Source organism: Pongo abelii, chromosome 5, assembly GCF_028885655.2.
Source record: "Pongo abelii isolate AG06213 chromosome 5, NHGRI_mPonAbe1-v2.0_pri, whole genome shotgun sequence".
NCBI lineage: Eukaryota > Metazoa > Chordata > Mammalia > Primates > Hominidae > Pongo > Pongo abelii.
In genome coordinates, this window is record NC_071990.2 from 139,385,234 (window position 1) to 139,411,830 (window position 26,597).

Sequence of the window (26,597 nt, forward strand, 5' to 3'; positions counted from 1 at the left end):
GATATTTATGCCAAAACCTTTTCCATTCTGAAGAGAAAAGCACTCAGCAAACTAGAGCATTGACAGTAGTTGAAGGGCATGTGGCAACATCCCAAGTCAGTTCACAAAAGGAAATGAAGGCAGAGCTCTTATCTAGTTAAAACAGCTTGGGGAAAGAAAATGGGCAAGGGGTTATTACCTACCTTGGCATTTGGCCCAGAAAAGAAAGGTTGGTATTTCTTTTCTTAAAAAAACTGTCAGGAAACCTCAAATTATAATCCTTGCTTTAGAGCTATAGAGAATTTTTCTTTCCTGAATCCCAGGATACTTGACATATATGAATTATTTGGCCCTTGGAATGCTTCCTTAAAAAGCAATTACTGCATTAATTTTTGTATAGGTGGGGAAGTTAAATAAGATTAAGGTTTGAGGAATTTACAAAACAATGTAAAGGCCCAACCTCTGACATCTTTTCTGGAACTCCTAACTTTAAGTGATCCGTCCACTTGGCCTCCCAAAGTGCTGGGATTACAGGCATGAGCCCAGCACCCCGCCAAATTTCTGGCATCTTTTCTTCTTTTTTTTTTTTTTGAGATGGAATTTCAATCTTGTTGCCCAGGCTGGAGTGCAATGGCACCATCTAAGCTCACTGCAACCTCCACCTCTCCAGTTCAAGCGATTCTCCTGCCTCAGCCTCCCTAGTAGCTGGGATTACAGGTGCACGCCACCACACCCAGCTAATTTTTGTATTTTTAGTAGAGACAGGGTTTCACTATGTTGGCCAGGCTGGTCTCAAACTCCTGACCTAAGGCAACCCACCAGCCTCAGCCTCCCAAAGTGCTGGGATTACAGGCATGAGTCCCCCGCCTGGCCAAATCTCTGGTTATCTTTTCTAAACTCTAAATTCACATTCCCTTGGTTTAGTGTTTACTGCTCTTATGAAGTGAGAGAAACCCCCTTGGTAAGCACGTTGGTATTTCCTAGAGAGGCTCTGGGATTTTTTGTTTTTGTTTTTTTAAGTTGTTGTTTGTTTGTTTTTACTTTCATCTGTTTTAAAGTTTCCATGGTAACATGGTGGAATGTGGTCTATTGAGCAGTCAGAAAGTCTGGGTTTGATTTCTGGTCTGCACTAACCTGCTACGTGTTCCTGTGCATTCCGATTTACCTCACTGAGGCCGTTTCTTCATGAGGAGAAACTCAATGAGGAAATTTGTGTTAAATCAGATTAATTATCAAGAGTTGCAGTATTGTATAAAGCCAACGGAAGCAAGGCTGTTTTGGTTGAATTTGAAGAGGAACGATGGAGGCACATCCTTTCTTGTCCATCTGCATGGCCTGAGAATAACCTTCATATCCTCTCCAAGGAACTCTAGGATTCCTATGTAGAAAGTAGCTAGAAAATCATCAGTCTTGATGGTTTCTAAGATCTCAAACTCTGCCATTCAATAGTTCTATACCTGTAAAAATAAGTAAATGTGTAAAGGAATTCTTGAACTCCCTTGCAAAATACCCTTTACCCCAAGATATGGAAAACAACCATAAAATACCTTGTTGTAGCTTTTAGTTTTATTAATTCCAAGCAAACCTTACAATAAAAAGACTTCTCCTGTCAATAAAGTGAGCAAATAACAACTAACATTTATTGAGTGCTTACTATGTGCCATTCACTGTTCTAAGCACATCGCATGTATTAACTTATTTAATCCTCCTAATAACCCTAAGTCCTATTATTATCTCCAATTTTTCAAATTCAAAACCAAACCAGAGAAGCAAGTAACTTGCCCAAGGTTGTTTAGTAAGTGGCAGAACAAGCTTTGAACCCAGCAGTATGATTCAGACCCTATACTCAGATTCCTATATAAAATGTTATCTACTGTAATATCAAATCATATAAAATTTTCTTGGTGGAATCATAGAAAGATAAAATAGTGGAGTTGGAATGACTTAGGGATCAATGCATCCAGATCCTTCATTTTATAAATGAACAAAACGAGGCCAATTTAAGAAGGGAAAAAAATAATCTCTTAATCTCTTGGCTCAGCTGAAAGTTCCACTGTTTTTTCTAAAGTTTCTCAAAATGGTTTATATAAGAATTTGTACCTTAAAGATATTAAAAAAAAAAAAAAAAAAACAGGTATTGGCTAGGCACATTGACTCATGCCTATAATTCCAGCACTTCAGGAGGCCGAGGAAAGAGGATTACTTGAGGCCAGGAGCTCAAGACCAGCTTGGGCAACAAAGCGAGACCCCAATTCTATAATAAATTACAAATTAGCTGAGTGTGGTGGCGCAAGCCTGTAGTCCTAGCTACTCAGGAGGCTGAAGCAGAAGGGTCGGTGAAGGCTACAGTACACCATGATCACACCACCATACTCCAGCCTGGGTGACAGAGTGAGACCTTGTCTCTAAAAAATAATAATAAAAATTTTAAGAATTTGAAAATTAAAAAAAACAGGTATCAACTCAGACAAACAGAAGCTTTAAGGCTTAGAGTAAATGATCATTAGTTTAAAAGGTTATTAATGTTTTGTTGTGGTGAATTTTTTATTTAAATTATCCAATTTAGCACTAGAAAGACACTTTGAAAACAGCAGCATCCAGAGTTCCACATTGTTCGTTCAGTTATCACAAAGTAAACAGCTGTAGCAAGGGAATAAGACGTAGCAGGCTGTGCAGTTCTGAACAATTATCGCTAAAATGCCTAAGGCCAAGAATTTTTCAGCCACCCAAGAAGTATAATAATTTTCTCAAAGTTCAAAGCCAGGGATGTATATATGAATTAAGTTCTTTCATAAAAAATCTTTTGCAAAAATCTCAAATCCCATACTTGCTCAAGTTAGGATGTTTGACACCATTGAGAACCAACCAAACAATGACTGCTTGGTTCAACCAGAGAACCTAAGAACTAACCATGAAAACCTCAAGAATCAAGTCATTTCTTACAGGTTTATTTCACACCTGAATTGTAACAAGTTGAGTGTTCCCAGAGGTACTTCTTAAGATATCATAAAAGTAATTTATTTCAAGAGAAAATTACATTTCATTGTAGAGATGAAGCACAATGCTTCTCTAGTTGTTTTCTGTAGAGAGCTGAACATGTCTCAAGATAGATTTGGTAGATTTATTTCAAATATGAAAAATTCAGGAACCCCTCCCCAACCGTCTCCTACTCCCTGCAAAGCATATACTAAAAATATGGCAATTCCAACATTTTCTCCTGATTGTCTAAATGCCCTCTAATAAAAACTAGAAATCAACAAGGCTAAATTCTAGGGATTTTATGAGAACAGAACCAGTTAAGAAAAATAAGAACATTTTTCCCATTAATATAAGACAAAAGATTAACACTTTTGCATGTAAGTTCATTTACAAATACATTTTTAAAAATTAAAGTGCATGAAAAAACATTTTAAAACTTCTAGACATTAATATGGGAAAACAGCCAGCTTGCTGTAAACAAAAGAATAATAAATATTCTAAACAAAAATAAAATTCTAAGCCCCCGAACCACTGAATGGACCCCTACTCTCAGCCAAGAGGATTTTAAAGAAATCTAAAATATTAGTTCAGGCCGTGATGGGAAGGGAAGGTCGGACATGCCTCATTATACTCTCCTTTCTTTGGAATTCAGGCACAACTGACCAGCATTAACATTAAAACAGAGATCTTAAGACTGACGAAACAGACTTTTTGTAGCAATAAGATAGCAACGTGACAGGAGGCCCTGAAAGAAATCCAAGTATTTTACTTCAAAATATATTTATTTGATACATTTTGAAGTGACCTGGCAAAGCTGTCTCTCATGAGGAAACTCCATTCTGTAGATAATTCTCTCTCCCTTCCAGGTCTTTTCCTGATCCAGGAGAGATTCAACTGAGTCTGGCACCGTTAAGGCCTGATAGGAGATATTTACCACCTATTACTCTTTCTGAAGGGCTGCTACCGGAAGGCTTCATCTTCATAACAAGAACCTTGGCCTCCACAACCCTCCTTATCTTAACCCTAAGCATTTCTGTCTTAACTCTTTAGAAAGAAACTTAACTGTTTCAACCAACTGCCAATCAGAAAACCTTTGAATTCAACTATCAGCTGTAAGCCCAACACCCTCCTTGAAGTTGTCCCACCTTTCTGGACCAAACGAATATATATGTTACATATATTGATTGATGTCTGCCTATAAATTCTGTCCCCCTAAACTGTGTAAAATCAAGCTGTAACCCAACCGCTTTGTTTGGATACATGTTCTTAGGACCTCCTGAGGCTATGTCATGGGTCATGGTCCTCACATTTGGCTCAGAATAAATGTTTTTAAATATTTTACAGAGATTGGCTTTTTTTCCTTTTTTCTTTTTTTTTTTTGTCAACAGCATAGAAACATCCATACTAAACATACCTGGCAGAGGGTCAGTGCATCTCTCCTTGCTGATGGTTATTCATTCAAACATGAAGGGGGAAAATAACTCGTCTAGTCTTTCTCAGGAACACACACTCTTTTTTTAGAGTCAGACTATTTTCTTCTTCAATGAGTTAAGTTTTACTAGAGACACTTAGTAGTATATTTGGAAACTTAAAATGTAGTAGCAGTAACTCTTCTTTTCTGATCTTCTGTTTAGTCCCTTACCTACCTAAAAAGATCAATCACTTAATAGGATTAACCCAACACTTAGGCTCAGTCAACTGCATTAACATGTTTGGACTCTCAAAATACTATATTTCCTCAATTTTACGACATACTTTTTTAAAACATTTAAAAATTTCTAATATAGTCATTAGTTTAAATTTTTACATAAAAAGCCTCAAATGCCAGGGACTGAAGAGAGGTGGTTCTCATTGCCTGTGCATTTGCAAGCTTAGAAATGTCTAAAGGAAAGGTATCTTTTCATTCATCCACCCAATCCTTTCACTCGTCTAACAAACTGTTGTTCACTGAGTGCCTGTTTTGTATCACGTACATTTCTGGGCACAGGGAGTAAAGAGTACAATGCAAGCATCAATGATAGACTCTCAAAGAGCCTCATTCTAGTAGGGAAAGGTAGATGATAAACAATTGAACCGATAAATAAAGAATTTTCAATTGTGATAAATGTTGCAAAGAAAACAAGACAGAAAGATCAGCAAGTGGGGTAAGTCAGGGAGGTTTCTCTGATTAAATAACATGTAAGCAGAAAGCTGAGTGCTGAGCAGTTGCGAGGGCAGTCCCTGTAGAGAAAACAGTAAGCGCAGAGGCCCTGAGGCAAGCTGGCCTGAGCTCAGCAAAATAAGGGAACATGGAGACTCACCCTGTTGACTCATTTACATGGCTAGCTGAACAAGAAGTTCCATTTAACTTAAATTTGGATTTCTATCTCTTGAACAAAATATCTTTCAAAAGATACATTATGATGCTGGACTAAAGCTAAAAGAGAAAAACGCAGAACTGAAGTCCATTGTTTCTAATAAAGCAATGGCCCATTTGGTCCCCATATAGAGATAGAGCTGTTTAAATGCGTCATGGAACAATAGGCCCACTCTCACGATGAAAGGCTTATAGGGAGCCAAATTCCATTCCAAAGCTGTTATTGAACAGAGCATCTTTTTTTTTTTTTTTTTTTTTTTTAATGGGTGCAGCACACCAACATGGCACAGGTATACATATGTAACAAACCTGCACGTTGTGCACATTTACCCTAGAACTTAAAGTATAATTAAAAAAAATGAACAGAGCATCTTAAAGGACTATCTGTGTTTCCAGCAGACCTTCAAGAGAAGTTTAAAGGAATATGTAATGTTATAGTCAATTCTAAATTACTAAAAAGGCCAGAAGAGGCAGATTACTGCAAACAGCCTATCTGAGCACTGCAGTACTCAATTGTCAAGGATCAAAATCAGCTCAGAGGAATCATAAAACTCCAAGAAGCCTTCAAATCAAACATGAATGGTGACAGTGAAGAAGAAAGAGAAATGTCATCACATCAATAAACGTAGGCTAAGTGAGTAAAGGAAGAAACGTGTGTACATTTCATACAATAAGGTTGTTCCCCTCCCAATCTTGTTATTAAATCCATAGTGTGTCTTACAAACATGGACTCTCAGAATCATAGAAATACCACAGCTCTTTCTCCAGCCTGCTAAAGTGCTTGGAATTTCCACCATTAAGCTCTAGGAAGTTCTGTAAGAACATTTTATCAAGAAATATAACACAGTAACACATCGCAATCTGTTTGAAAAATGAGCATGATTTATCTTACCAGCCAGTCCCGGGAAACAGGTCTCTGAAAGAATGGAAGCCTTTCAAATTCTTTTTTTATGGAGATGGCTGGCAGCCAAAGGAGCAGGATTATAGAGACCCCAAACTAGACTGAAGGGATTGAGGGACAAATGAGAAAGGGGAATGTCAAGGCAAATTTTCACAATGGCTTGCACTATTCCAAGTAACAGGAACTAATTTATCTCAGAAACACCGGGCTTACTGCTAAAACCAACATTGCTTTCTAGCTGGTTCCTAATAACACCCATTTCTGGGCTTTCTATCATCCTATTTGGTCATTAATAGCAGCCTTCACAGAAACATAAATGAAACTAAGAATTGAATATTTATATTTATGATGTAAAATAAAATTACTTTGCCAAGTGTTTCAGCCAAGTGTTGACAGGAAATAAAACAGAAGGAACTTTACTTGTCATTACACCAACTGCCTCCTTCCCAGTGGAGGGTCTTTGTTCCTGGTACTATGACTCACTGGGTCACTAAGGACTTCAGTTGTCCCTCCACCATGGTGGGTCTTGGGTTTCTCCATTCAGTCCAGATAACACCTGTAAAGGATCTGAGGTCCCTAGATAAGAAGCAACATTCAGTAGAATTTAGCATTCACAGGATGATGAAATTTATGACATCATTATCCCAGTTCTCACGGTTATAATCCACAGAGAGCTTCTCTTTGTTCTCAGAACTAGCCCTTGTAGTGGGCTTGAATGTGCAAACATTACTCTTTAGTAATGTTTGAAGCAGAATTTGAAAATCTGAACCATGATTCAAAGCTACCCCATAATAACTAAGCTGCCATTGTTACCTAAGGCTGCTTCCCAATATGTTTTCTATGAATCTGCCTTTCCAATAGAGCACAGTGCAGGGAAAAGGGGAGGGGGCAATTGTACAAAAGACACAAAAGGTCCAATTTTAGTTTGGCCCATGACTGCCATGCCCTGGAATTCTGTACACTCTCAGAAAGAGAGTGTCACTGATTATTAAAAATACATAATTTCTTCTTTTTTATCTTTTTAATTTTTAGAGACATGGGTCTTACTATGTTGCCCAGGATAGACTCAAACTCCTGGACTCAAAGGACCCTTCCCTCTCAGCCTCCCGAGTAGCTGGGACTGCAGACACATGCTAATTAAGAATCAACAACGAGGGGCCAGGCGCGGTGGCTCACACCTTAATCCCAGCACTTTGGGAGGCCGAGGCGGGCGGATCACGAGGTCAGGAGATCGAGACCATCCTGGCTAACACGGTGAAACCCCATCACTACTAAAAATACAAAAAATTGGCCGGGCCTGGTGGCGGGCGCCTGTAGTCCCAGCTACTCGGGAGGCTGAGGCAGGAGAATGGCGTGAACCCGGTAGGTGGAGCTTGCAGTGAGCCGAGATTGCGCCACTGCACTCCAGCCTGGGCAACGGAGCGAGACTCCGTCTCAAAAAAAAAGAATCAACAACCAATCAACTGTTGCTGATTCTTGATTAAGAAAGGCTCATGAAATATGTTTGAGCTCAGCAGGGTCTCCTCTCACTTGTCACACGTGGTACTCTCTTTCATCAGGTTTTTCCTGCTCCCCCCATCTTGGCAAGCACATCTTTTTTACTGCATGGTACAGAGATACAGGCTGCAAGCACAGTCTCACAGAAACCGTTTAATTCCAAGAGGTCATGTGTGCTCATTTTACATAGTTCATGACCCATAAACCCCAGGATTGGTGTCAAAATGGCAGGTAACTTAAGAACCCTCCAAAAATATTTCACATAATCAGAATTCCTTTTTCATCTAGTAAGGAGACATATTTTTTCTCCTAAGTGTCTACTAAATGTTAATAAATATTCTCTTCTTTAAAGAGTTCTGTCCATCTTGACAAGGCCTATAGCTCAAATTAAAGTCTCCTTCAAGGCTTTTCAGCATTCTATATCTCTTTGGTTTCAACTTATTCAACAAATCTCCCCAAATTGTATTTCTCCTTTTTTTCATAAGAAGGCATTCCATCTATACTCTCTCCTTCTCTTCTATTCTTTCCTTCTGATTCACCAAGAAAATTGTCATTGGTCTTGTCCATGTGTTACATAATAGAAGGGGAAAAGCCAAGGGTACAGCCCAACACAGCGCTGATTTAGAAGGTGGAAAAGACAGTAAAGACTGCCTGGTGGTGGGAGTGGCAATTCACAAGCCCAGCAGTAAAATCATGGAAAGTGGAGTTCGAACATAATCGAGGGCTACAGACCACTCCTGCATCTCACTGCTCTTACCTTGTCACAAATCCTGGCAGGCAAGATGACAAAGCAGTTACATCAGGACAGTTGGCAGTGGCAGGTATGAACATGGCCCCTCGGGCTTGTCACTCCTCTTTACTGCACTCCCAGTTCGTGACACCAGATAGCAAGACATGAGCCAGACAGGGGCAGTGGAAGCTGCAGGAGGAATTGAAGTCATGGAGCCAGAGATGAGAGGAAACAGGCCAACTCTGTTTACAAAGGAGCACCAGCGGGAGAGTGGTGTGAGGATTAACATTCCATGCAGGGTCTTTCAGATACATGATCTTCTTCTGTCAGCTCAACTGAAACCCAGGAGGTTTCCTGAAGGTGAAACCAAGACCCTTCTACCTCTGAAGCCGCATTCTGTCCAGGGTCTGTGTTTGGCTGTTTTGAGAGGCTGGGAGACAGGGCACCAAAAGAGTCCCTGTCTCACAAGATCTTTCCTGAGAGGAATGGTCTAGTAAGACTGGTCATTATGGGCTTTGGAGTAACACAGGCTTAATGCCACTGGCGACTCTGCCCCTTTTGGTCGTGGAAACTGGGCAAATGCCTCAAGCTTCTTAACCTTCATATAAAAAGCATATATAAGCATATAGCAAGTACTTGACAAATGTCATTTTAGACGCTGTCATTTCTGCTAGCCCTGGACTCCAGCAAGGTCCATTTACAATGGATAGCTGACTATCCAATGTTTGAATGTTGATAGCACATTTGTGAACAAGAAGAGAGCACAAATAACAAGGTTTGGAACTGGAAGAAATCCCAGCCATCGGTTTTAAAAGACGAGGACCAGTCTTCAGAGAGGCCACTAGTGACACTCTGCTCTAAACTTCTTTTTGCCAAAAAAGTGCCACCCTCCACCCAGCCCCCACCCCCATCTCTGCAAGTCCTTACTGGCGAGAGGAGGATACTTTTCTAATTAAACACCTGTGATATATGGCCTGACGAGTATTCTTAAATGTAATTAAGGGGACCATAGTACAGAATATTTCCATCCGGTTCTAGTTTAGCCAATCTAGTAAATGATCCAAAGGGTCCCGTGCTTAGAGGGCAGTAAGACAGTGAAAACGCCCTAAGACTCCTCCCTGCACAGCACCTGCATCCCCACTGCCCAGGGGGCTGCATCCATCTCCACATGACTCACCCTCCCTGTGCAACGCATGGAGGTAGGGAGGGGAGAGCCAGTATTATCAGCCATCAGCACCCTGGGGTGAACGGATTATCAGGACAACTAAAAACACATCTAATAAAGCCTTGGAGACACATGGCAAGCACGTGATGGACTAGAAGCGATTTCTAAGCTGAAATGCTGCTTTGAATGCAATGTCAGCTGGATGCTTGGTGAGCAGAAATAGAGAAGGAGAAATGGAGCAAGCGCGGCATAGGGGTGAGTGTTGTTCTGATTCCTAAGTTTACCTAAGACTGGGGCCACGGGGTCGGGTGTCCCCTGGGACCTACGTCTCATGCAGCCTGGGGTCCAGAGCTGGCAGGAACAATGGAGATAGGGACCAAAGGCTGTCACCGCTGCTTTTTCTCGAATTGCCCGCCCGAGTCCTGTCTGGGGCTCCCGCCTACGCGCTCATCACGTGCACAGCCCAAACTTTTCAGAGCCGGCCCGAGGCCTGCGGGCCCGGACGCCAGGGTGGTTTTTAGGGTTTTCTTTCTTTCTTATTTCCCTTCTTCTTCTCCACAGTTGATGATTTTCTGCAGAAAAACAACTGCGAAAAAGAACCTATTTCATTTCCAGTTCCCATCACCGCGATTTCCACATGGATGTGACGTGACCCCAGCTTCCGAAATGCCCAGGTGACTCACGCGGGGACACCCCGGGGCGGGGCGAGGGAGTTTCTCCCGGCGCCTGCAGGGACCGGGCGGGGCGGGGCAGCGGGGTGGGGCAGGGAAAGGGGGCGGGGCGGGGCCCGGAGGCCCGGTCGGACGGAGGCCGCGCGCGCCCCTCGCCCCCTGCGCCCTCTGGCGGCCGGCTGGACGCAATTCGCAGCCCGACCCAGAGAGTCACGTGACTTTGGAAAGTCCCGTGGAAATCCCCAGGCCTGCAACCCGCATACAACTGAAACGGGGAAAAGCAGACTGCGCAGTCTGCAGTCTTCGTGGCGGGCCAAGCGAGCTTGGAGCCCGCGGGGGCGGAGCGGTGAGAGCGGCCGCCAAGAGAGATCACACCCCCAGCCGACCCTGCCAGCGAGCGAGCCCGACCCCGGGCGTCCATGGAGCGTCGCCTCCGCCCGGTCCCGGCCCCGACCCCAGCCTGCGGCGCGCTCCTGCCTTGACCCGGACTTGGGACTTTGTGAAAGGATCGCAGGGCCCGGAGAGGTAACCGCCGCGCCTCCCGGAGAGGTAACCGCCGCGCCTCCCCGTGCCGTCTGCCTCGGGCTCACCGCAGTCAAGGGCTGCGGGTGCATGTTGGGCAGCGACCCCCGGGCTGGCACCGTCTACCTGGCGTTGGTTTTGCAGCGCTCCTGGACTGGGAGTTTGTTGGACGTTTGTTTCTGTCTGGGTTTTGAAGTGCTGGGAGTTGAGGTCACCGCTGCAGAGGTTGGAGTGACAGCCCTGGATACCTCCAGCCAGCTGTTCCTTTCAGATAATGCACGGAACTTAAGCTGCAGCTGACTGGTGAAGAGGCGCCCCTCGGGCCCTCCGATCGGGTGGTCGTTGGCGCTTTGCTCCTTTCGTGTCTTTTTTGGAGCCAAGCGTTGCATGCTCATGGCCACGTAGACCTTGCAGAAGCGCTGCGGCTTTTTCCCAAATTGTGCAGGACCAGCCCGACGGGGCGTAGGGTACCGCAGTGGCCGCCAGCCCGGCGGAGGTGGGGGGCTTCAGTCCCAGAGATAGCTTCCCAGACGCTCAGGGGTCCTTGCAGGGGGCTGGGGTCCTGGCGCGGGGTCCAGCTTTTCCAGTAGCAGCAGTGTAAGAGAAGTATGCATGTAGACCTGGGTCGCTGGCCCCTGCTCCAGCCCCTACCCCACGGTTAGACTGTCTTTGTCAGCCGGAGTCGTCCCACATCCTGCCACCTGGCCTCTCAGGAAAGCAGTGGCATTAAGTAAGGAAGGAGCTTAACTCTTTTTGAGCCCGCTTTGTTTTCGGTTCTCCTCGCCTCAGATCTTCTTGCCTTGGAAAGCCAGTCTGGTCAAGTGTCTCAGGATAGCATTTTGGCAGAACCATTCATTGTTACTTAAAGGGCCTTCTGGACCCGCAACCTTAATGTACCAGATTATTGAGCAGCCAATGAATGCCTCATTCTCATTGCTTAAGGTGCTGCTTTGATTTTTTTTTCAATTCTTTGTACTATTTTTGATTTTTTGGAGAGGCACATCCCCAAATTTGGATGAGGTATTTGTTGATAAATAATTCATCAATTTCCATAATGCAGACAAAAATGTCTGCCCAGAGTGGAAAAATAAAACAAGGGGGAGAAGAGTTTGAGTAATGGAGAAGTTCTGTGGAATCCTAGTGACAAAAGTTGAGAAACTACCTTTAAATAAGACAGTGAGGTAACAAATGTTTAAAAAAAAAAAAAAAGTTAAGGGTAATATTGCTTTGTTTGCCACTTTATAATGTATCTGAAACATTTGTTCTTTAATCTTAAGTGTAGAGAGGTCCAAGAACTGGAAATTTGGGCAGTGGGTTTTGATTTCTAAGGAGGCAGTTTTACAGGCTGGGCAAGGCTAACCCTACCAATGAGATCACACTGGCGTATCCAATATTGACATTTGCATGTCTTGCCTATGGTTTACAGCTCTCACTATTTTAGATCTTTGGTGAAAAATCTTTAGATTCAGAAGAGAAAAATGAAAGAGTCAGACAAGCAAAAAGAGATAACACCTCGTTTGTTTAAAATCTTCCTACTGCCCATCTCTTTGCATCTGATTGTGGCAGGCACTGTAGTCACAGGTTTGGTGTTGTGGGATTGCAAGGGGCAGGTATTGAAAGACCTGGCTCCTAGGCAAAACTTTGCCCCTGAATGGCTGTGAGATCTGAGCAGTACCTGTAACTCCATTGCCTTAGCTGCAGACTAAGGTGGTAGTGTAATTTCAGGGAAGGGAATAAGGTCATCTTTGACTTTTAGTCCCATCATCAAGCATGGTGATTGGCCTTCAGTAGGTGGTCAGATAGTGCTTGTTGGGTGGATGGGTGGATGGATGGATAGATGGATGGATGGATGGATGGATGGATGGATGGATGGATGGATGGATGGACGGACGGACGGATAGATGATATTGTGAAAGAGACTTTTGCTGTGCCACAAAGGAAAGGTATATGTGTTGTTTTTATCCTGCTATGATTTTGCCCAATTCCACCTGTAGAGGACGTCTGACATCAAAAGAGAGCACCATCTGATCCAGAGAAGGACTCCCCCTATGCCTTTCCCAGCAATCAGATTAAGAATCCCAATCTAAAACTATCACCAGAAAACTCCTCAGGAGAAACCATGGGTCATCTAGTCCAACCTCTCTCCTTTGAGTGGGCCACAAGAATTTAGACCACCTTATCAATGTTGTTGAGAGAGTCTAGACGCACGCAGAAGTAGCTACCCTAAAATCTAGGTTTCTTCTCCTCCCTCTTCCATAGGTTTAACATTTTTATTAACTGGAGAGTTGCCCTGGCAAATAAGATGTTGCAGGAATGGAATTAACAATCACTGTGAAATTTCCTAGGGAATGTCTTTGTGCTCTGAAAACTTCTTCATCTTCTTGGAAATTAGGAAGTGTGGCCAGACACCCTACTTAAGGGCTGGTGAATCAGGGCTGGCTTTTTACAGTGTTCCACACTGGAGAGATCCTACATCATGTTAATTTGCATCATCCTGCGCTGTTGGCATGGGTTGTAGATGCTGGTCTTTGCCGCCTTACCTCCTTCATTTGCCAGAGTGGCCCCCTGGTGGAAACTTCTTTCCTTGTCTGCTTCTAGACTTTCATTCCTTCTACTAGTTGATTATGCTTAAAGATTTCAGGGTGAAAAGCCAGGCAGACTTGCCTCTGTGTTGGTACCTGAAGGGTGATGATAAAATTTCATTGGCACTTGAGTTCAAATGATTGAGCTCCAATATCTGTTCTTAGAAGTATAGAACTTATTGTTCTATTATTATTTTGTGGTTTTTCATTTTTTGTTTTCGTAGAGACCTAGGTCTCACCATGTTGCCCAGGCTAGTCTCAAATTCCTGAGCTCAAGTGATCCTCCTACCTCAACCTCCCAAAGTGCCAGGATTAAAGGCATGAGCCACCATGCCTAGCCTATTGTTAGTCTGTTTCTTATTCTGATATGAAGTCCGGTGGGGAGGTTCTGAAGGAATGCTGACTGCTCTTAAAATTGCAAAGCATCTTGCTGGAAATGGACTTTTTTATTGATTAGAAAACATTCGACTTTAACTCTTTATAAACATCAGAATAAACTTTATGAATAAACACTTTATAAATACTTCTCTTTGGGGCTAAAGAGGAAACACCAACCAGCAGCCTAAGTGACAGCATAAAATTGCAAGATTTTTCATAAAGTATTTTACTGTCCTTCCAGCATAGGGAGGGAGTGGTAACTCAGGAGTTTGCCCAAGAGCAGGATTGCTTGGTGGTGGTCTGAGGGGAGGAGCTACAGACTTGTCAGGGCTACTTTGAGCCCTTAACTGGCATCCAGTACTCCCCAAATCCAGTGCTGTTGAGGGTGGCCTCAGAATGAAACAGGAGCTTAAGTTGGTTTTGAGGAGCAGTACCTGTTGCTGACAGACAGGGTTGGCTCCCTGACAAACATTACTGAAAACACGGGTTATTCCCCTCCTCCTCAGTACCCACTCTCTGCCGTCCTTCTCTTGTTTAGGCTAATCTTTTAAAGTGATGTAACTTAAAACAGTCCAGTGTGAGTTAATCTCTGGGGCCAGCTAGTATCCCGGGAGTAGAGGTGCTAAGATCTTTTGCCTACAGATCAGGGTAATGACAAGATCAAACACTGGGGTTTCCTGCAGGCAGCTATAGAGGAGTCATATTAAAGTCAGGCTAATAGAATGGCTTTTTTTTTTCCTTTCCTTTTCAGGTGTTGGAGAGCACAATGGCTGAACAAGTCCTTCCTCAGGCTTTGTATTTGAGCAATATGCGGAAAGCTGTGAAGATACGGGAGAGAACTCCAGAAGACATTTTTAAACCTACTAATGGGATCATTCATCATTTTAAAACCATGCACCGATATACACTGGAAATGTTCAGAACTTGCCAGTTTTGTCCTCAGTTTCGGGAGATCATCCACAAAGCCCTCATCGACAGAAACATCCAGGCTACCCTGGAAAGCCAGAAGAAACTCAACTGGTGTCGAGAAGTCAGGAAGCTTGTGGCGCTGAAAACAAACGGTAAGACTTGTTCTGTTGTGTTTCTTTTGCCTGGGTGATAGCTCCTGCCTGCTGGGTCCCCATTCATGAAGCTTTAATAGCACAAGCCCAAACTCAAATCAGTCTTGAGATTTAGTATTGAGACCTTAGTATAGAATCTCTATTCGGGGCATGTGATAATAGCAGACTTGTTTTGTGAATCTATTTATTAAGGATATTTTCTGATTGTGTATATTGCAGAGCACACTGAGGCTTGGAGAATGCATTTGTAAACACCATAACCCGGTTAGGTGATTTGTTTCTAATTCTTGCAAATGTTTAATCATGTGTAAAATACCCTTCTCTGGCCCGTAATGGAAATGTTAAAAGCCTTTAAGTTCAAAAGGAAAGCATGGTGTGAAAACTGGTGGTACATTTGTTTCCCACTGTCATTAGAAAATGCTTGTGATGTTCTTACACTTCTTGAATTGGTAGCATTCTATGGGTTAACCAGTGAATGGCTGTTGAAGACATGAAGAACTTCTTTTGTCTCCTCCTGCTCTCTGACCTAGGTTCTATTGCCTATGCCCTGCAAGGTGAAATAGACAGATAGCTGAGATTTTTAGCATGAATTTTAGACTTCACCTTCATTATTTTTAGGGGTTCTTAGTCACTGAATTCCTTCCTGTCTGTGCTGTTCTGCCAATGGCCTTTACCACGAGTAGCTATTTCCTATTCTAAGCTTTACTGTTTTGTTTTTTAATCATTTCCCTTGGGTAAGAATATGTGCATCAACAGGAATGTCAGAGCATACTGTTTCATGCAGGCACCAAATTCTACTCTATGGATGTGCATAATTATGACAATAAGCAAGTAGACTGTACAAGATCAATTAAATGCTCATAGTCTACATAAGAGCAGGAATCTCAGGTCCTTATATCTGTGACGGTCCCAAACCATCCTCATAGAAATAATATGTCCAAGGGCAGAAAATCCTTGTTGACAATGATTACGATAAGAACACTAACTTAATTAACTTCATTGGTACATTAACTTTGGCTTTTTTTGACTTGGGTAACTTAGAGTGATTGGTGGACATGGGTTTTTAAATTTTGATTCTGGGTGCTCTGGTACATTACCCCAACATCTTGCCTAGATTTATGAAATACTGATTCTTAGAAACATAGATAGAAAGAAAACTGGGGATAGCTACTGTCTGCATTGTTCTTGGCATTAAATTAAGTGATACATAGAGGTAGGTAATTATGTGAAGTCATCATCACGGGGTTTATGTGCCTGACAATTTGTGGTTTTAATCCTCTCCCATTTGTTACCAAAAAGAGATGGAGTCAACTTTGGGGGAGTTGGAAACAAAGATTCTGCTGAATTAAAAATGTGGTAGAAAGGGGAAAACCTTATTAAGAGAATTAACTGACTTTTTGCTTTATTTCCTGAAGAAAGGAAATGCTCTATTTCCACTAGAAAAAAAAAAAAAGGAATATAAATAGGAAACACTTATTTTGCAAACATGTCATTTAAATCAACAAGGAGCCACACTACAAATAAAACTACAAAAGCAGGTGCATTTTGGTAACATTTTCTGGGAAATCATTTTTAGACTCAGAGTCCTTTTGTTTCTTCACTTTCAAGAAAACTCCTTAAGATTCTAAAAAAGGAAGAAAAGATATTTAGGGAGGGAGGAAAACAAATGACTTTTTCTTTGATTTTAATTGCACCTTTTAAAAAAAAATTAATCCTTCCCCTGATAGGAGGGTTCTTCAAAGGCAATATCTGTTTGGGGAGGGGGTGATTCACAAGTTTGCATTTGAGGATATGAGACTGTGGTGAATGAGGAAGGGAGTAGGTGGCATAAAATTGAAACTTCATGTGAAAAATTCCAGCGCCTATTGGCTGCAGCGATTTCACTTGTATAATGAGTAGCCCTATTCCAGCTCACCCTGACCACACCCACTTGGAAAGTCCAGGGTGCACTTCGCAGTTTAAATGTCTACACACCAGAACAAAAAGTACAATAGCTGTTGCTCAATTGCTAGTCAAATAACTTAGCACTGGGGAATTCCAGATGTTACTTAGGGAATTTTATACTGGTGCATCTCAATAAAGAACTGAAAGTAAGCACAAGAAGAAAAAAAGCCTTATCTTTGCTCTAGATTTTGCAAAGGGGAAATTTCAACAGAATGCAATCATTGCTACATGTCTGCCAAGACACAAGGCTTGGGTGATCTTTTTTGTTCATTTGTTTGAATACTTAGCTAGTTTTTCTAAATGTATAAATTGAAGGAATACTGGCTGTGGATGTATATTTGAGGGTTTTTTGGTTTCTTTACAGTTTGACTATAATTACAATTTGATAAAATTTCAAATAGCTTTATTGCCCTACTTATAGAGTAATATAAGAAACAATTTAACTTTTCTTTATAAAAATTATTTTGCACTTGCCAAAGGAGATTAAGGAAATAACTTTTTTTGTTTTAAACATTCCCCCAAAATATTTATTGTTTGGGGGTTGAAAAAAATGCAGCCCATTGAATTGTGAGTTTTAAACTGGAAAGGTCACAAATTAATGGCATACAATTAAACCCGTTTCTTTGTTTTTTTTTCTTCTCAAAATGTCAGCCCTAAACACTGAATTATTTTCATATTTAGACACCCTGGTGCTTTTTAACTTTTGTACTTTACAGTTACTAACAAGCAGGTTTGCATAAGGCATTTTTGAGAGCCGGACTAGCAGGCCATAGGTAATTCAGTGTTGTCAACACGACTTTACACACCAGGAGAGGAAACTCCCAGGGCCCAAAGGCTAAAGTGGAATGGTCAAGTCATTTGCCATTGAGTCATAGCCAGACCATCCCTGTCTAGCAAGCCATGCCTGCTTCCTGGTTTGTGCATGTTGCCCTGTGTGCTCCTCCTTAGAACTAGAGAGCAACAATGCCAGTGCCTTCACCAGCAAATCAAGGGATGGTAGGAAGGGATAGGGCTTTAGAGATCATCACTCACTGCCCTCATTTCACAAAGAGGAAAAATGCCCGGAGAACTTAAGGAAATTCCCTCAGGTCACCTAAACTAGTTAGGAGCAGGGTTAAGCTAGAACCAAGGTCCCCTGGCTCCTTTGCAGTTGGTGTCATTCATTAAAAAGAAGAATAAAAATAACTCTTTTTTCCTTAAAGCTGTCATCATCTTGTGAAACATCAGTTTGCCCTTGACTAGGAAATTAAACCAAATTAAACCATTCAGTCCCCTAGAATAGCAGTAGGGCTGGTTTATTCTGAAAACCTTTGCTGGGTCTTACATGCAGATAACTTGACTTTCCTTCTCTTCTCCTCCTTTCTGTCCTCAGGTGATGGCAATTGCCTCATGCACGCCACTTCTCAGTACATGTGGGGCGTTCAGGACACAGACCTGGTACTGAGGAAGGCGCTGTTCAGCACGCTCAAGGAAACAGACACACGCAACTTTAAATTCCGCTGGCAACTGGAGTCTCTCAAATCTCAGGAATTTGTTGAAACGGGGCTTTGCTATGATACTCGGGTATGTTTTTCCCCCTAATTATCTACTAACAGAGCTCCATGGTGAGCATAGGGTACCCCTGGGCAACTGCCTGCTCTCTGGTAGCATCTGATGGACTAGGTCACATGAATTTGGCGAAGCGAAGCATACTCAATGGAAAACACCAGAAACCTCCAGTGGGACTCACCCAAGGCTTTTGCTCTGCTTTTGGTTAGCAGATTCCCAGCTGTGGATCTGTTCCTGTAGCAGCGAGTCTTTTGATCATGGCCTTTTCCACTGGTGTTTTGTTGTTTTTCGGTTTGATTGCCCTTAGCTTTGCTGAGCCAGCCAGTAAGATTAAGACACGTGCCTCACCATCCTCAGTCACAAGTTTGGAATTTTTGTGAACATTTGGATAAGGGACTGCAATATGATACCTCATCAGGGATTTTTTTTTAAAGCAGGTGCTGTCCCTGTCCTCCCCAACTTTTGAGTTTGCCTTGTAGTGGAAAAAAGTAAAGGAAGAAAACCAAAGTGGGGAATAAAGGGTGATCATTTGAATGATGGTTTCATGAAAGGGGAAAAATAAGCTGAGTTATATAAATGAATAATTGTAGAGTGATGTCAGAATGACTTTTTAGTACAGGGAGTACAGGGTACATTCAAGCTTTTCTTTTCACCCCCCTCCCCTTAGAACTGGAATGATGAATGGGACAACCTTATCAAAATGGCTTCCACAGACACACCCATGGCCCGAAGTGGACTTCAGTACAACTCACTGGAAGAAATACACATATTTGTCCTTTGCAACATCCTCAGAAGGCCAATCATTGTCATTTCAGGTGAGATGCCTGCAGATCACGGATCTGTACTTAAATGCTTTCAGCCTTATGCCTTGGCTCTTGGAGAAAACCACACTGCCAAAGTTCAGGTAACAGAGTTCAATGGAATTTGATGAAAGTCACCTAAGGGCCTCATTTTTCTTTCTCTTTCTTTGAACAGACAAAATGCTAAGAAGTTTGGAATCAGGTTCCAATTTCGCCCCTTTGAAAGTGGGTGGAATTTACTTGCCTCTCCACTGGCCTGCCCAGGAATGCTACAGATACCCCATTGTTCTCGGCTATGACAGCCATCATTTTGTACCCTTGGTGACCCTGAAGGACAGTGGGCCTGGTGAGAAAACTGCATTAATTCACATTTATAACTAGACACTGAAACATCAGGGTTTTCTTTTTTGCTTCTTATTGTAACAGTCTTATTTAAGTATATTATTTTTATTTAAATACATTGTTCTGTGACTTGCTTGGTTAGTAAGAGTAATACAGTAGCAGTAATCATAATACCCTCATATGTTTTTGAGTATGACTTGGAAAGTACTTTCATACATGATAAATTAAGGCGCACAGTGCCCTTAATACAGTGCCTGGTATGGAGCAAGTAAATGCCTGTCAGGTTAGCTTTTTTATTTCTTTTTGAGGCAGGATTTCCCTCCGTTGTCCAGGCTGGAGTGCAGTGGCACAATCATGGCTCATTGCAGCCTCAACCCCCTGGGCTCAAGCAGTCTCCCGCTTTGGCCTCTCAAAGTTACAGGCATGAGCCACCATGCCTGGCCTGTTAGCTGTTATTTTAATAGCTTCATGTGGAATAAGCACTGTGCTTTGGAAATATTATTTTATTGCATTTTTATCCTTTTAGCATTCTTGTGAGATGTAGGCCTTGGTAGCCTTATTTTACAGATTAGACAGTTAAACCTCAGAGAGGTCAACTAACCTGCCTAATGCCACACAGCTTGATAGTGACAAAGCCAGGATTCAAACTCAGGTCAGTCTGATTCTAAAGCCTGGGACTTTAACCAATAAGATCCACCACCTCCAGGCTGGTTAATATTTTGTGAGTTTCCTGGAAACAGTGCATTTTTTAATTAGATTGTAGCACATTTTGTTTTCCCATTTGGGTTTAACTGTGGCTGAGAATACTTTTCTATTCTGTAAATTATATCTTTTATACATTTTCAGAATGAGATCTACTTACCTGTGGCCTTGTTTAGTAGAATACTGTTTTACTTATGTGTTATTTTTTTTTCCTCAGAAATCCGAGCTGTTCCACTTGTTAACAGAGACCGAGGAAGATTTGAAGACTTAAAAGTTCACTTTTTGACAGATCCTGAAAATGAGATGAAGGAGAAGCTCTTAAAAGAGTACTTAATGGTGATAGAAATCCCTGTCCAAGGCTGGGACCATGGCACAACTCATCTCATCAATGCCGCAAAGTAAGCAGTTTATGTTCAGCTCTCTCCTGTGTCATCTGTAACTGTCTTTAACCTCAGCCACCTGAGTTGCTGCCACCTTGAAGCTCAGCAGTAGAGTGATTTGTGGCCAGTTTCTGCCAATGGGAAACAAATTCAGAGTCTTGTGCATGGTTAGAGAGGATCATGTAAGGCAGTACTAACTTGGGTTTCAAATTGAAACAAGTCATTTATCCATAATGATTTTCCTGGATATCTGGATCCCGAAAGTCAGAATTGCAGAATTATGGGTTTTCAAAGTGCATTTACATCAAGGATAGTTGTTGTTTCTTGTTTTTGTATTTTAATTACTCTGGTACATATTAAAAAGACTAGTGAAAACACTTGGAAACAAAAGCCTTTCTCTCTTGGCTTCTTGGTAAGAACAGGCACATCAGACATTGATGGGGCTGTAGAATTGTTTATGTTGCAGCTCAGGATTCTGCCACATGGAAATGGGACGAAAGACCCAGAATATCCATTGTGCAGGTATCCGGTCTTTAAACATTGGCTTTATGTTAAAGAGATGCCTGTTTCTGAGCACTTGAAATGCACAAGAGATGACAAGGAGGCCGTAAGAGAATCTGTCCCTCAATGTGGAGATTAGCAAATTACAGAGTCAACAGTAAATAGACAAGTGCCTTTGAGTGTGTCTGCGTCTTAGTTACTCATGGCTGCTAATGCTGGTGGAGACCAGACACAAGTTTAAACTTAGTAACAGCAAAATATCCAACCTGAGGTTTCAAAGTAGTTTGTGCTATAAAGTAGACTAGTCCCAAACCAATGGCCTGAGTAATACTTTACTCAGAATTTGATCTCTAAGAAACTGGAAAGTCAACTGATTTTTTTAACCCTTGTTTTAGAACTATCTATAATTTTTGGATGGACCAAGATTGATTAAATGAAACTATGATTTTAAAAATAAGGAAGTCTTAGCAAACTAACTGACATCATTCTTGACTCGAACACATTGGGAAATGTGTCGGATCGTGTCGCGTGAATAGTGTGAGCTCTTCATCACAGGCCTGCATTTCAATGAATGGTTCTACAATTCTTGCCATAATCCACATTCTAAAACTTTGTTCTGTGAGCTAATGATGTAAAATCTTGTGTGTGATTTTGTGTAGTCTCATACATATTTTTTCCTTTTGGTCTTCAGGTTGGATGAAGCTAACTTACCAAAAGAAATCAATCTGGTAGATGATTACTTTGAACTTGTTCAGCATGAGTACAAGAAATGGCAGGAAAACAGCGAGCAGGGGAGGAGAGAGGGGCATGCCCAGAATCCTATGGAACCTTCCCTGCCCCAGCTTTCTCTCATGGATGTAAAATGTGAAACGCCCAACTGCCCATTCTTCATGTCCGTGAACACCAAGCCTTTATGCCATGAGTGCTCAGAGAGGCGGCAAAAGAATCAAAACAAACTCCCAAAGCTGAACTCCAAGCCGGGCCCTGAGGGGCTCCCTGGCATGGCGCTCGGGGCCTCTCGGGGAGAAGCTTATGAGCCCTTGGCGTGGAACCCCGAGGAGCCTGCTGGGGGGCCTCATTCGGCCCCACCGACAGCACCCAGCCCTTTTCTGTTCAGTGAGACCACTGCCATGAAGTGCAGGAGCCCCGGCTGCCCCTTCACACTGAATGTGCAGCACAACGGATTTTGTGAACGTTGCCACAACGCCCGGCAACTTCACGCCAGCCACGCCCCAGACCACACAAGGCACTTGGATCCCGGGAAGTGCCAAGCCTGCCTCCAGGATGTCACCAGGACATTTAATGGCATCTGCAGTACTTGCTTCAAAAGGACTACAGCAGAGGCCTCCTCCAGCCTCAGCACCAGCCTTCCTCCCTCCTGTCACCAGCGTTCCAAGTCAGATCCCTCGCAGCTCGTCCGGAGCCCCTCCCTGCATTCTTGCCACAGAGCTGGAAACGACGCCCCCGCTGGCTGCCTGTCTCAAGCTGCACGGACTCCTGGGGACAGGACGGGGACGAGCAAGTGCAGAAAAGCCGGCTGCGTGTATTTTGGGACTCCAGAAAACAAGGGCTTTTGCACACTGTGTTTCATCGAGTACAGAGAAAACAAACGTGAGTGAAATGGTTGACTTCCTAACACAGCAGCTACTGTCCAGAAGGGGTTTTGTTCCTGACCTTTAAGAAAAAAAGCCCGTGTGGGCAGTCAGGCAGAATGGTCAGGACCTACTGTGCTTTTCTACCGGCTTGTGCAGGGGACAGTCACGGTGGCCCTGCCAGCCGCCTATGGAGGCAAAAGGCACTGCGTGATTACAGCAGCTCCTAATATCACATTCCAAAAACCAGAGTGCCCTGTAGACAGAGCTCATGGGATTTGCTTTTACTAGACCATTCAGGTCTGGCATATCTAAGAGAGTCTAAGTTTAAACTAGACTTATTTTGCAAGTTAGATATAATAGAACAATCTTAAAATCTGAAGAGTAGTAACTGGAGAGAAGGAAGTCTCTATTGACACTGTAAGAAAACAGATGTGGTTTTGGAAATCTCTCATTCGAAAGAAGGGTGACCAGGTAATGCCTGCTCTTTGCCTGTTCCTGTGACCAATCAGTGCTTCAAGTTCAAAATGAGAGACTGGTAAAGCCAAAGATGTTTCCATAATAGTGATGTTATTTCTTTTGCTGAATTTATATACTTAAATATATACATATATATATTTCTGTATATTTAAGGCTGGCCTAATCTGTATTTGGAACCCATTTATTTCTCTAATGTCAGCATCTCTGTATCTGTGGGGTGACCCCTATGTGGTACTAACTAGCATCCATTCTCGTGTAGATTTTGCTGCTGCCTCAGGGAAAGTCAGTCCCACAGCCTCCAGGTTCCAGAACACCATTCCGTGCCTGGGGAGGGAATGCGGCACCCTTGGAAGCACCATGTTTGAAGGATACTGCCAGAAGTGTTTCATTGAAGCTCAGAATCAGAGATTTCATGAGGCCAAAAGGACAGAAGAACAACTGGTGAGACATTTTGAGGAGCTTTCCCTCCCTCCCACGTGTCCGATGCTTTTTGCTGGAGCATTTTCTTCTGACAGTGACAAGCAGACTTTCCTCTCTGCCAGGTCCTGTCTCCTCATGATGAAGGATTAATTCAGAACCTGAAGGGGAATGTCCATGTCACTGTGGCTCCCCAGGTCCGAAATGCTACCTCCGATTTTCATGCTCCAAGTATACTTTCAAATTTATTTTAAAAACAAAGAAACACAGCCATTGCATAAAACTTCCTCAAGCCTCCAAAAAGCCACATGGTGATCAGAGGCTTCTTTGATTTGTAAGAGAAGCATAGACATCTAAAAAGCAGCCCTTCTTAAATAATCCTTTATCATAAGGAGCAAACAGACAGCGCTTCCCAGGGGCCTCCGCTTAATGGCACATCAGAAAAGCCAGCTTTGACAGGTGTGTCGCCTGTTGTTCACAGAACGGTAGGGAAGCTATCTAAGAACAGTGGTTTTTGGTCCCAAGAGAAGAGAGCCAGGGAAAGTTTGCAGGCCAACTTAGGCTTGGTGGTTTTCCTCAGCCTCCCTGGGGGCCAAGTCAGCTTTCCTTGAGATTGGAAAGAAACATCCTTCGAGAGCTCTGGCTCATAGACTGCAATGCTCTCCTGTTCCCTTGCTCAGGCAGGTAAAGCTCTTTGTAGACTCCACACTATCCAGTGAGATTTCATTGTGCTCTCCCTAAGAAATGTGAGCAATAGTTTCCTGACTTTTTAATGATCTGCCTGTTCTTTCCACTCAGAGATCGAGCCAGCGCAGAGATGTGCCTCGAACCACACAAAGCACCTCAAGGCCCAAGTGCGCCCGGGCCTCCTGCAAGAACATCCTGGCCTGCCGTAGCGAGGAGCTCTGCATGGAGTGCCAGCATCCCAAGCAGAGGATGGGCCCCGGGGCCCACCGGGGTGAGCCTGCCCCCGAAGACCCCCCCAAGCAGCGCTGCCGGGCCCCTGCCTGTGATCATTTTGGCAATGCCAAGTGCAACGGCTACTGCAATGAGTGCTTTCAGTTCAAGCAGATGTATGGCTAACCGGAAACAGGCGGGTCACCTCCTGTAAGAAGTGGGGCCTCGAGCTGTCAGTCGTCATGGTGCTATCCTCTGAACCCTCAGCTGCCACTGCAACAGTGGGCTTAAGGGTGTCTGAGCAGGAGAGGAAAGATAAGCTCTTCGTGGTGCCCACGATGCTCAGGTTTGGTAACCAGGGAGTGTTCCCAGGTGGCCTTAGAAAGCAAAGCTTGTAACTGGCAAGGGATGATGTCAGATTCAGCCCAAGGTTCCTCCTCTCCTACCAAGCAGGAGGCCAGGAACTTCTTTGGACTTGGAAGGTGTGCGGGGACTGGCCGAGGCCCCTGCACCCTGCCCATCAGGACTGCTTCATCGTCTTGGCTGAGAAGGGAAAAGACACACAGTCAGGTGGGTTGGAGAAGCCAGAGCCATTCCACCTCCCCTCCCCCAGCATCTCTCAGAGATGTGAAGCCAGATCCTCATGGCAGCGAGGCCCTCTGCAAGAAGCTCAAGGAAGCTCAGGGAAAATGGACGTATTCAGAGAGTGTTTGTAGTTCATGGTTTTTCCCTACCTGCCCGGTTCCTTTCCTGAGGACCCGGCAGAAATGCAGAACCATCCATGGACTGTGATTCTGAGGCTGCTGAGACTGAACATGTTCACATTGACAGAAAAACAAGCTGCTCTTTATAATATGCACCTTTTAAAAAATTAGAATATTTTAGTGGGAAGACGTGTAACTCTTTGGGTTATTACTGTCTTTACTTCTAAAGAAGTTAGCTTGAACTGAGGAGTAAAAGTGTGTACACATATAATATACCCTTACATTATGTATGAGGGATTTTTTTAAATTATATTGAAATGCTGCCCTAGAAGTATAATAGGAAGGCTAAATAATAATAACCTGTTTTCTGGTTGTTGTTGGGGCATGAGCTTGTATATACACTGCTTGCATAAACTCAACCAGCTGCCTTTTTAAAGGGAGCTCTAGTCCTTTTTGTGTAATTCACTTTATTTATTTTATTACAAACTTCAAGATTATTTAAGTGAAGATATTTCTTCAGCTCTGGGGAAGATGCCACAGTGTCCTCCTGAGAGAACATACTTGCTTTGAGTCAGGTTGTGGGCAAGTTCCTGACCACAGGAAATAAATTGGCCTCTTTGATACACTTTGCTTGCCTCCCCAGGAAAGAAGGAATTGCATCCAAGGTATATATATTCATCGAAGTTTTGTGCTTCTCCTTATGAAACTCCACCTATGTAATAAAAAACTATACTGTGTGTTCTGTTAATGCCTCTGAGTGTCCTACCTCCTTGGAGATGAGATAGGGAAGGAGCAGGGATGAGACTGGCGTTGGTCACAGGGAAAGATGTGGCCTTTTGTGATGGTTTTATTTTCTGTGTTAACACTGTGTCCTGGGGGGCTGGGAAGTCCCCTGCATCCTATGGTACCCTAGTATTGGGACAGCAAAAGCCAATAACCATGAGTATGAGGAAATCTCTTTCTGTTGCTGGCTTACAGTTTCTCTGTGTGCTTTGTGGTTGCTGTCATATTTGCTCTAGAAAAAAAAAAAAAAAGGAGGGGAAATGCATTTTCCCCAGAGATAAAGGCTGCCATTTTGGGGGTCTGTGCTTATGGCCTGAAAATATTTGTGATCCATAACTCTACATAGCCTTTACTCATATTATTAGGCACACTTTCCCCTTAGAGCTCCCTAAGTTTTTCCCAGACAAATCTTTATAATTTCTTTCCAAAGATATCAAATGAACTTCAGTGTTTTCATCTAATTCTTTTAAAGTTGATACCTTAATATTTTGTGTTGATCATTATTTCCATTCTTAATGTGAAAAAAATGTAATTATTTATACTTATTATAAAAAGTAGTTGAAATTTGCACATTTAATTGTCCCTAATAGAAAGCCACCTATTCTTTGTTGGATTTCTTCAAGTTTTTCTAAATAAATGTAACTTTTCACAAGAGTCAACATTAAAAAATAAATTATTTAAGAACA

At 42.8% G+C, this 26,597-nt stretch overlaps 1 protein-coding gene and 1 long non-coding RNA gene across 5 annotated transcripts; one reads left to right on the forward strand and one right to left on the reverse strand.

Annotated features, from left to right (window-relative positions):
* Positions 1–548: 548 nt before the first annotated feature.
* On the reverse strand, positions 549–9,674 carry LOC134761558 (uncharacterized). The gene is made up of 2 exons (XR_010140354.1): positions 6,207–9,674; positions 549–1,436 (listed from the first exon to the last, which is right to left on the reverse strand). It is a non-coding gene; the product is annotated as an uncharacterized LOC134761558 (long non-coding RNA).
* On the forward strand, positions 9,469–26,597 carry TNFAIP3 (TNF alpha induced protein 3). Of its 4 annotated transcripts, XM_009242296.4 has the most exons (10): positions 9,469–9,862; positions 10,169–10,281; positions 14,512–14,821; positions 18,138–18,328; positions 18,981–19,128; positions 19,289–19,459; positions 20,375–20,555; positions 21,730–22,649; positions 23,370–23,551; positions 24,326–26,597. In XM_009242296.4, the coding sequence occupies exons 3-10, from the start codon at positions 14,527–14,529 to the stop codon at positions 24,608–24,610; spliced, it is 2,373 nt and encodes a 790-aa protein (XP_009240571.4). In that variant the 5' UTR covers positions 9,469–9,862; positions 10,169–10,281; positions 14,512–14,526; the 3' UTR covers positions 24,611–26,597. The 4 variants fall into 4 exon arrangements, with proteins under 4 accessions (XP_009240571.4, XP_009240568.4, XP_002817458.4 ...); XM_009242293.4 differs by lacking the exons at positions 9,469–9,862; positions 10,169–10,281 and adding an exon at positions 10,507–10,827; XM_002817412.6 differs by lacking the exons at positions 9,469–9,862; positions 10,169–10,281 and adding an exon at positions 10,544–10,803.